Here is a 12062-nt window from a genome sequence, read left to right as displayed (position 1 = left end):
GGAGATTTATAAATATGCACATGTATAAATATATATTCATTTATAATTGAAATGTTTAGAAAGAACTTACGAAAGGAGCTAAATAAGTTGGAATTAATAAAATGGAGTAAATTACTATTTTTCTATTTGATTAGAGCCTCTCTCTGTATATATTTTTTTAACTTGTAAAACTATATTAAGAAAAAAAGAAATGGAGGTCGTTTAAATCAATAGGAATTGGTTGGTGTTAGATAGTGCAGGCGTTTCGGTCTTCTGAACCGAACCGTTAAAAACGGTAATTTTTCCGATCTCAAACCGGTGTTATTTCACGAACGGTACCATTTTTAGAGAATCGGATTTTTCTAGAACCGAACCGAACCGAACCGAACTTTAAAAATCCCGAAAAACCGAATATTTTTAAAAGAAACCTAATATTTTTTTAATAAAATCCGGAACCTAACCGAACCGAATACAATAAAAAACCCGATTGGTACCTATTTTTGTAAAACCGAAAGAACCGAACTGATCCATTCCGTCCCGAACCCAAACCGTTTCCCGAAACGCCCACCCCTAATTTTAGAGGTGGGCACGTCGAATATCCGTAATTTTAGGTATATCCGACCTCATTTTCGTTTTCAGAGTTTTATAAAAAAATATTTTATTCTCTATCTCGTAAAAAAACGAGTATCCACCGACCGAATATTCGCGGCTAAGAGATAGATATTCAAGCGTATTCATATCTATAAAATAAAAATTTTAAATATAAATATAAATAAAATATTTAGTAAAATCATACTATTTAATTCAAAATAGGTACAAATCTGAAAATTTATATATTTTTCGAATATACATATATTTATAGAATTTTTTAAAGATATATGTTGATTTTTAAAGTTAAAACCTAATATTTTGATAAATAACTTAAAAAAATTAGGAATATTTTGATCTTTAATATATATTTATGAGTACCCACGAATATCCATCATGAAAAAATAAAATCCAAATATGTCTTCGTTCAAAGTCGAATACCCGTTTTTCAAATATTTACGAGATCGGGTATTCACAAAACTACAGATAACGAATTTAAATGTCCAGTCCTAAACCAACTTGGTTTAATATTTATTCTATTTATCAAGTATTTTTAGAATTTTAAAAATAAAATTTGCAAAATCTGATTTTATTTTTAAATTTGTAATTGAAGTTTTGTTCCATAGTTTGCAAGTCCCATTCTCCCTTGAGGCTTTAAAACGCTATCGTTTTAGCTCAGTGTCCTGGATTTCAATCGAAGACGAAGACCCGTTAGAATTTGACGGTGTAATTATTAAAATTGAAATTTCTATGCTTTATTTAATAGTAGTGGCACATGAAGTAAGAGAGAAAAACAACAACAACTGTCTGTTACCCAATCTGGGTAGTTCAATCGGTGAAACGGAACGCAAAACGTCTGTCTCACCCCGAGTTCGAACCCCAGGATGAGGAGGGAGCGCATAATTTAAATCACATGGCTAGCTCCCGGTCCCGGTATTAGTCTGGACCTCGGCTCAGAAAACCCGGTTATCCAAAAAAAAAAACAACTGTCTGCCGGCTATATTGAAACGACAAGCATCTCATAAAAACAGCCTTTTTCATTCCAGTCCGTCCAGTCTTTTTCATCAATCTATAAGCGCCAATCTTCCTGCAAAACTATAATCAAAGCTCATATATATATATATTCAAGGAATGATAAACCCACCAATTAAAATAATGTATTGATTAGTTTGTTAATTAACTAAATTACCCACAATATTTTCCTGTCCAGAAATACACCTGGAAGTTGTTCGTGAGTCATTCTCTATAAATATATATTTTTATTTTAAGAAATATGTATATATATATATATATATCAATGAATATGTAATTTAAAAAAAAACTTTGACTGAATTGCATCATAACCTGTAATTTTGGTCTTAATTTCTCTATAACTACAGTTGTTCTTTGATTAACGCTGGTTTCCTTGTTGTGTTTCATTTAAGCCAAACAAATTAATTATAAATGCGTGTTTATATATAAACAAATTGTTTTCATTAATTATATATATATATACAAGAAAAATGATGGTGAAATAATTGAAATATACCTTGTATAAGGCCCAATCTGCTGAATACAAAAAAAATGCATGATATGCATGCATTCATTTCATTCCCTTACAATTAAATTCTCGCATTGGTCTGGAAATAATTATATATTTTTAAAAAATTATTATTAATGTTATAGTTTTAAATATATATATTTTTTAATTTCTAATTTATATATTTAAATTGCAATGAATTTTTAATGTTAGAATACTGGGATGGTTTTTTTTCTCTAAAGAGTATTATTAACAATTTGTATATTTAAATTTTTGTAAGAAACAATATATAACCAAAGGTTAGTATCTGAAATATTCGAATACTATTTTAGAAAATCAATTGTTATATAAAGTATACATCATTTAACAACAAAAACTGATATAAAAACTAAACTATATAATCTCCACACTATAAATTTTATACATATTTATTTAATTTAATCTTTTAGCATTTAACTTCGTCTTAATCCCAAATTTTTTTGGGTCGACCGCGTGTATTCTTCATTCTGCTCATTACGTATTAAAGCTTTGAATTTGTTACATGCGAGATTTGATTTTTTTTTGTTGTTGTCAACTTATCACAAAAACCCTCATCTTTTATCCAAATTTGGAACCGGTTAGACAAAAGCAAACTCATGTCTAGGGAGAGTTTTGATTTTAGTGAATAATTTTATTATTAATTAGGATTATTCAATGTTCCTGTAACATTAGTTTTATTAAATTTTATTATTCATTTTAGTGAATAATTTTTTAATTAAATTTTAGGGTGCATTGTTTTAAAATTTTCAGTTGACTATGTGTTTTTATGTGCTAAAGTTTATAAGGATCCTAATTATCTATAATTTGGATTATTCAATCATATACACATTTTATGTACAAAATATACAATCCATGTTAATTTTTGTAATTGTTATAAATAAATTTTTTTTACAGCATTTATATCCTTTTTATTATATTTTTTTAGTAGTTGCATATATATTGTTTTTTTAAAAAAAAGGTATTTTTCATTTGATTATTCAACTTGAAAGATGAATAAATTTTAAAAGTTTTTTTTTCTGAATATTACAAAGTAAAAAAAATCAACATTGTTCAATTTTTTTCCTAAAATACTATTTTTTAAAAATATCATTAGTTCAAATTTATTTTGTTATATTTATACATATCTATAATGGAGATACCATTTATTACGTTGATCGTCTTGTAGAATACTGACCGCACGATCTAAATCATCCAATGCATTACTTGAATTTGTCTCTCGATCAAAGCCTATATATATCTAACTCGTGCTTCTTCCTCGTCTTTGTACTTGTGTTCGATTCTTGGAAACCACTCACAATTCTCTTCTTCTCGTTTTGATTCTTGTAAAATAAATGATTTTCTGTCTCCGATCTGTAGTTTTTTTTTCCGTTTTTTTCTCTCGTACTTTGTAATTTGATTTGAGTGTAATCATTTGAATGGAGATCCAGAATTGATATTCTATTTTGATTATAATATACAAAGTAGATGAACAATATTCGGGCCCGTAGAACAGCTTCTTTGATTAGATCAAAATGGACTGAACTATTTCGTTGTAAAATATGTAGCTTATAATATACAACTTATTCTTGTAAAATATATTTTGTAATATTAAGTACTAATTATGGTTGTCATTGTTATTTATAGATTAACTTGATCGTCAACCTCATATCTCCCACCATCTTTCTTATTCATATTCGCAGTTTCGTCTGGACTCTTCTCAGATATCCCACCATCTTCTTTATTCACATTCGCAACTTTGTCTGGATTCTCCACTTTCTAGACTCTCTTTCACCGTCGGTTCATCAGATTGGACGGATATCGGGTTAAGCTCGACTGGAACAAAAAATATTTCACAGGCTTTATCGTATAAAGAAGCTAAGATTTGTTTTGAGTTGGCATGGTTAGCATCAACAAGAATAAATCGAATAGTGAACACCATCGAGAACACTCCTTTAAAATAAATCTAAACAAACAATCCATTTATGTAACATATGACATAAAAAACAGAACAACCTAAAAACTGAAACATAACTTAATATAAGACATCAGAACAATATAAAAACTAAAAATAAATCAACATACAACGTGTCCAAATTTAACATTCATTCCTTAAATAACACTACCATCAATTTTCATATCTCCACCTATTCAAATAAAAAATAATTTTTTTGAGAGAAAACTATGAAAGATTACAAAGAAAGATTGTGTACATATACGTTTTGTTGGTAATAATCATCAATCTATAGTCCACTTCAAAAATAAAGACATTTAACTTGTTCAAAAATAATTGATTAAAATTGGTACATGTAAATTAATTGAATCGGATTAAAATCAATTAAATATACGTGAAATTGGATTAGATGTACATCGCAACTTCAAAAATAAATATATTTAACTTGTTCAAATAGTATCTATATATGGTTTAACATCATTCATGTCTCTCAGGTAATGATTTTTAGAATGAAAGATGTTCTTTTTAAATACATGATATCTTTATTAGCGTATAAAGAATTAATGAATATAAAATTCATTAGTTAATTTGTAACCCTTGATATTACGCGAAAAAGATTCAATGTATTATTTAATTAATAACTCTTGATATTACGTGAGAAAGATTCATTAACCAATTTGTAACTTTTGATATTCCTAAAAAAAGACACATGTCATGTGCCCGTAAGAGGAAACTGTACTTATATATATATATATATATATATATATATATATGATATAATAAAATACAAAGAAAATCATAAAAAAAATACCTCAACTTTTCAATTTTTTCAAAAGATTTTAAACTATTTAAAAAAAAATAAAACCCCAACTCATTCTTTATACTGGAAAAAAAATCTAAACTTTCTAAAATATGTCATTTCTAAACCTAACTACTGATGTATCAATTTATGATTTGACTGAGTCGTACACGTCATCATTCACATATACGGTTCGATCAAATCAGAAATTAACATGTATAATATTAGGGTTTTTTTACTGTAGAAAGAAGTTTCCCTTTAAAGTCCCACTTCAAGAAATACTCATCTAACCCGATAACCGGATGACAATGTCTTTTCCATGACTCTCATAGGACATCGAAGCATACGTAGAATCTGTGAAACACCTACTGACCCGGAGCTGGGTTTGTTTCGATTTCAGTACTCGTATTGGGGTTTGAACGTTGCAGCTCTAACTCATAGTCTCACAATTTCCTAAATTGAACTTCTTGATCTTCGCTAACAACTTTCAAGGCCAAACTTCTAGCCTTGAAACACTTGCTAAGAGAGACGGTCAAATTATGATCCCGTTGTATCTCATCCTGCATCTTTTTCCCCCTAAAACTCGGTTCAGCCCTAATCTTCTCAACGTACAATGTTGCTATTTGCCTCATCGTTAGCATATTAGCATACTTCTCCGCAATGTGGTTATGATCGTCTTTATAGATCTTGATCATCCATTTATTGATTGGAACCTCAACCGAACAATAAACCCTCCATGGACAGCCCACGTTACAGCACACTGCGGCCAATTTTGTTCGATCCCACCTGGACAACTTCACGTTTAAGTTTTTATTTATCACATAGTCAAACAACGCCTTAAATTTTTCACTCGATTGAAAGTTTTACCAAGATACAAGAACTCGCTACTCGGGAATGTTATCGGAATCTTTGTCTTAAGCTTGTCAAAATTATCTCATTCTTCATCAGTTCCTTCAGGTGTGAGGGGGATACATTCATCACTATCTAAATAATCCTCACTCGAATTCGCCTCTTCATTTTCAACGACATCAGCTTCATCAATAATCTTGAGCAAAATCATCATCACTACTTTCATATTCCCTAAATTCATCCAAATCAGAAGACTCATCGTCAAACCCAACTGTATCATCACAACATACATAATCATCATCTGCAACACTGTCATAATCAACCAAATTCTCTTCAACTAACCTATCTACCCTTCGCTTAACTGGAGTGGGTTGAGATATATGATGGTCTATGTATATATCTAACTCCCCACATAAGGTTGTCATTTCAAACATTAACTTCATTTCATGATCCCCACATCCTTGAACCACATGTCTCTTCTCATCTAAACTCTCATGTGGTAATTTAAACCACACGTCTTTGACTGCACCGCTTATGTTATGAGATTTAACAAAATCTTCCACAAAACTCCAAGACATAACATCCATATCAACCATAACACCTTCATCCACAATCCCATCAATGTAATAACTTTTTCCATCAATTTATTCCATATTTCCAGCCATATGAAGGTTGAGTTTACACCAACTACAAAATTAACTCATCCTATTAATATGTAATCATAAAATCTACCAATTTCCCATCAACAATAAAACTAGAAACTTATCTCATTTCCTCAATGGACTGTTGTAAACTGAGGGTCTGTTGTATCACAAAGATCCACAACCACTGAGATCTATAAACCATAAACACACATTCAGACATTCGTCCACTAACTAAAAGTCTACAACTAATTGAATCACCCACAATTGTCTACAGAGATCACAAATGATTTCTGAAATTCCACAATTGTCTACAATCAAGTTGCTCTCAATTGATCACAGCGTTACATGTTTATATCTTCTCTTAGCTCAATCCGGCATCAAACAACATCATCAACCTAATCATAAACTGAATTTATGTTAAAACAGAATCAAACTCTCTAATTCCATCAAACAACAATATCAAACTAATCAACCTATAATATCACATAACCCAATTACACTATCACCTAATTACATACAACTAGGGAATTAAGACTGAAATAACATACGGGAGAAAGCCGCAGAATATTACTGTCACGTCGGAGAAGGAGATGTTCGCAGCCGAGGAGGGTGTCACCGGAATCAAGGTCGCGTGTCGTCGATGTCGCGTCTGAGTCTCGCCAGAGTTGCGGCCAAGGATGGAGTCGATGGACTGGAGAGAGATGACGAATTACAATGGGTGTCGTGGTTTGGAGAGAGATGAGAGTCGACAGTCAGGCCAGGAGAGGATCTCGCCGGAGAAGAGCCTCGTGGCAGAGAGGACTGTCCGAACGGAAGGAGGTCTCGTCGGAGAAATCAGAGGATGTCGACCTTTGGGGATTTAGTTCTCACTCACTTAGGGGGAACAAGGGTGAATGTCGATTTTGAGGAATTAGGTTACAAATTTGGGTTTTTATTTTGTTTATTTTGTTTTTTTTTTCGGTTTAATATGTAAATCGACTCGGTTTAATTAGTGATTTTCGTTTTTAAGATTAAACACGTGGCATATACATGTGGACAATTTTCTGACGTGTCACATCACCTACGGTTTTAACAGAATTGTGTTCTGTTTCACACCGTCACCCGATGTGTATGAGATTGGAATCAATTTTCATATTTCGTAGGGGAATTTGGAAAATTTTGAATTTTGGTGTAAGTTTTGCAAAATAAAAAATTCGTGTAGGAAATTGGAACTTGGTGGAGAATATTGGATTAACCCTAAAAATTATAAGAAATAGAACTTCGGACATAGGCCCATTAGAATAAAAGGCCCATTTGATGGCCCGAGCGAGAACAGTGTCCTAAGACATGCCACGTGGCCACCGTCAAACTCACAACGTGGAGAACACCGTTACACTGGGAATGGTCGGTCGTTTGTGGCCGTCCGATCATAAAAATATCTAGTTCCAGATTTTTATCCTTTGTTAAAAGAAGAATATTGTAGGTCTAGTCCAATCGAAATTTCGGATACTTTTAGAAATTGAAATTTTATATCAAATGTATATATATATATAGGATATTATATAAATCTTTAGAAGGTAACGGTCCTCAAATGTCACATTTTGTAGAAAGTGAAAATAGCAAAAATACACGTGTAGATGATCGTAGCCGTCAGTTAGGTTGCCTTTTATTTTTCAACCATTTTTTTTTCATTTATTTTCCTTATTTCGAAGTTTATTATTAACCTGTTGCATATATATATATATATATCTATCAAAGTCACCCAATACGATATTATTGGTCTCAATGAATTCGTATACGTACATAAATACGTATAGAATTTACATACAGAATGGATGGAAATGGATAGAGAGACTATGTACCTGCTGGTATTGCTGAGAAAAGAAGAAATCGTCAGGTCTGTTGAGATCCATCATCTCTCCAAAATGACAGGAAGAGACATCTAACTGTACTTACCAGATCTCATAACTTGCTTCTAGGGATGGGTCCCATCTCTTTGGCCTTAGACCTGAGAATATGCTTCTGTATTTTGCCGGTGGCCGTCTTCGGCAGCGGACCGAACACCACCGACTTCGGCACCCAATAAGCCGGCAGCTTCTCCCGACAGAACCTCATTATGTCTTCCCCCAACCCTTTCTCGTCCTCCTTCTCGTAACCACTCTTCACCGTCACGAACGCACAGGGCGACTCCTGCCACTGCTCGTCCGGTCGTGCCACCACCGATGCCTCCAGCACAGCCGGGTGATTGTACAATACGTTCTCCACCTCCACGCTGCTTATGTTCTCGCCTCCGGATATTATTATGTCCTTGGATCGGTCCTTGATCTCGATATAGTTGTCCGGCTCTTCACCGTCACGAACGCACATGGCGACTCCTGCCACTGCTCGTCGGGTCGTGCCACCACCGATGCCTCCAACACAGCCGGATGGTTGTACACTACGTTCTCCACCTCCACGCTGCTTATGTTCTCGCCTCCGGATATTATTATGTCCTTGGATCGGTCCTTGATCTCGATATAGTTGTCCGGATGTTTCACGGCGAGATCGCCCGAGTGGAACCACCCTCCTGCGAACGTCTCTTCATTCGCTTTCGGATTTTTCAGATACCCTTTCATCACCACGTTTCCCCTGAAAACGATCTCCCCGACTGTTTTACCGTCAGCCGGGACGGGTTTCCCGGTACGGGAATCGATGACATCGAGCTGCTCGAGGCCAACGTATCGAACACCCTGCCGTGCATTGAGCTGTGCCTGTGTCTCGGGTGGGAGGGAATCCCACTCTGGCTTCCAGGCACAGATGGTGGATGGGCCATATGTCTCAGACAGGCCGTAGGTGTGGGCCACCCGGAATCCCTTCTGGTTCATGGCGAAGAGCACGGATGGTGGAGGGGCGGCTCCAGCAGTCATGACGTGAACAGTGTGAGGGAGGGGAAGAATGGTGTCCTCTGGTGGGGCGTTAACAATGGTGTTGAGGACCACAGGTGCGGCGCAGAAGTGGGTGACCTTGTATTTGGCTATGGCTGAATAAACACCCTTTGCCGTCACCTGAACCACAATATTTTCTCTGTTACAATCCGACATGGTGTATATACAGGGAAACTGTACGCATCTGCGCAGTTGGTTTTATATCTCTGCCAGTTTTGGAAGGAAGGATGTGGAAAAAATAACTATGTACCTGACGGAGACATATGCTTGTTCCACAGAGAGCTGCCAGGGACCAAGTGAAGCACCAGCCATTGCAATGAAACATAGGAAGTGTCCACAAATACACGGCACCTTCCTGCATGCCCCAAATGATAGGATTGCTAAGAGCCATCAGATACGCACCACGATGGTGAAGCACAACTCCCTTTGGGCTAGCGGTTGTTCCAGAGGTGTAACCCAGAGCTAGGCTCTGCCACTCGTCTGCAGGCGGCTTCCACTCATACTCGGGGTTGCCTGTTTCAAGAAACTTCTCGTACTCCATGGCCCCTTTTGCCAGAGCATGGTGGAGCGACTCGGGACCACAGGTCTCGTCGGCTATGACTATCAGGAGAGGAGGCTTGAACCCTGGTCCTGCTTTCTCCTCCATGAGTTTCAGAGCTTCCTCTGCCAGGGTGAAGAACTCTTGGTCAACCATCACGACTGCAGATTGCGAGTGGCCCAGAAGAAACGCAATCGTTGGGGCATTCAGTCGAATGTTGACACAGTTCAGCACGGCTCCAGACATTGGTACTCCGAAATGAGCTTCATACATCGCGGGGATGTTCGGAGCGATTATGGCCACCTGAAAAATGAGAAATACCGTCACAATCTGCTGTAATCTTCAATTCAAGCTTCAAAATAATTTTCCTTATCGGGTATGACTTCTTTAGTAAGAGTAAAGAATTGGGGAATTTTGCTAAAAATTATACATTCCATCGTTTTCAAGGTCTATATAATTCATTTCATCTGGCATGTCTCACCCACATATACTTGTATTTGTAATTCCAAATCTATTCCAACACAATAGATAATAGATACTTATTGTGTTGCGAAATCTGAATGATTGCAATGCATATGAATCACAATTAAAAGAGCTATAGATTCCCGTGATTGGGAATAGATAGGGCAAACAAATTAAGAAACAGGTTTTACATCAAAATGGCCAAATTTCTTTGGCAATAATTTCTCTCATATTTCCTTTTTCTTCACGATTTCTCTCCCAGTCCATAAAAGGCGATTTACTGAAGAAAGGGAGAAATTAATTCAGGAGGCAAGTACAAGAGAACCAGATATCATTAAATTCGAAAAAAAATGTTCTAAAAAAGGCGTCGTGAATAATTATGGAGTCCCATCATTTTCTTTAAAAAAACACACACTCCAGCTACCATGGAGATCACTACCAAAACGACGTCGGATCAAAGCAGTAAATAGTCAACCACGAACACAAAGGCACGATTATTCAAAAATAGAGAGAGAGAGAGAGACGAAGAGCGAAGGCGAAGATCACCGTGGAACCGGGGCCGATGGACCGATCGGCGAGAGCGGAGGCGAGTCGGCGACACCGATCGTAGGTCTGACGCCAGGTGTACTCTATGGATCCGTGAATCAGCGATTTCCTCGCCGGATGAACCGTCGCCGCCCTCTCCAGGAACCACAGCGGCGTCAACGCCGTGTAGTTCGCCGGAATCTTCGGCAACTCGTCGATGTCTCGCCACGTCATCGCTCCGCCGCCCTATCTCAACCTCTAACTTCTCTCTCTAGACGACTCTCCTCCTCTCGAGCACAGTAACGCAATGTAGGAGAGAGGGAGGGAGCGTGTGGAAATGGGGGTTTATAAGGGACCGAGATCGAAACATGACTGCCACGTGGCGTTTAATTATGCACCGGTCGGGCGACAAACCGGTGAAAATGAGTTGAACCATAATATTGTGAGCGGAACAAATTTCTATGGATAGAATATTTCCTCATTTCATCCCATAAAAAAAATAAAATTTTGGAACTGGAAAATAAGAGGGCCTCTGTTTGTTGATATAATAGATAAAATGGTTCCCTTCCAAAATATTTAAATATTTTGTGGTGAACATTAAATATATTTAAATATTTATAATTTAATTAGTGTAATGAATGATAATACCCATCAGTAGGTGATAAAAACGTCGTATTTGGCCTTAATGTTAATCCAACTCATTAACTTATAAATTCCATATTTATATGTAACCTTCCAGATACGGAAAGAAAAATCGACATTGTAACATACAATTATGTACTCCGTGACCATTCCTGTAGTGAGATACGATGTTGTTCATTCATATCGTCGTTGTGGAATCCATATATATAGATAGGGAATCGGGCTAGCCCGATCCGATCTGATCCGAGTCCGCGCTTGATTCGAAGATTTCGGGTTCGGATTCGGACCGATCCGATTTTTTTCGAGTCTATATCACCAAGTCTGAAGCCGGTCCTATAGATCTCGGATTTGAATCAGTTCGAGACGGGTCGACCCGCACGATTTTCTTTGTTAATATTTTTTTAAAAGATTTTCTTTAAAAAAAATTCGAGCTTTTTTGGGCCGGCCCGAATCTAATCCGAAACCCGAATTGAACCCGATCCAAAAGTCCGAAAATTTTCGGACTTTAATATCTCGACTCGAAACCTGTTATTTTTCGAATTGGGCCGGGTCGGACTTCGGGCCTCGGGCCACAATTGACAGCTCTATATATATATATATATATATATATATATATATATATATATAAAAAAAATGTTGGAGAAA

General features: G+C 36.1%; 1 protein-coding gene across 5 annotated transcripts; it reads right to left on the bottom strand.

Moving 5' to 3' along the window:
• Window positions 1-8070: 8070 nt before the first annotated feature.
• On the bottom strand, window positions 8071-11099 carry LOC104820275 (acetate/butyrate--CoA ligase AAE7, peroxisomal). Of its 5 annotated transcripts, XM_010550661.2 has the most exons (5): window positions 10797-11098; window positions 9501-10091; window positions 8669-9370; window positions 8283-8483; window positions 8071-8200 (listed from the first exon to the last, which is right to left on the bottom strand). In XM_010550661.2, exons 1-4 carry the CDS (start codon window positions 11007-11009, stop codon window positions 8289-8291), a joined length of 1701 nt encoding a protein of 566 aa, XP_010548963.1. In that variant the 5' UTR covers window positions 11010-11098; the 3' UTR covers window positions 8071-8200; window positions 8283-8288. The 5 variants fall into 5 exon arrangements, with proteins under 5 accessions (XP_010548963.1, XP_010548964.1, XP_010548961.1 ...); XM_010550662.1 differs by having other exon boundaries at window positions 8071-8591; window positions 8777-9370; window positions 10797-11099; XM_010550659.1 differs by having other exon boundaries at window positions 8071-8651; window positions 8837-9370; window positions 10797-11099.
• Window positions 11100-12062: the final 963 nt, after the last annotated feature.

Source organism: Tarenaya hassleriana, unplaced genomic scaffold (genome assembly GCF_000463585.1).
Source record: "Tarenaya hassleriana unplaced genomic scaffold, ASM46358v1 Cleome30, whole genome shotgun sequence".
Classification (NCBI taxonomy): domain Eukaryota; kingdom Viridiplantae; phylum Streptophyta; class Magnoliopsida; order Brassicales; family Cleomaceae; genus Tarenaya; species Tarenaya hassleriana.
The sequence above is the reverse complement of the archived record's forward strand: the minus strand, read 5'-3'. Positions and strand labels throughout refer to the sequence as shown.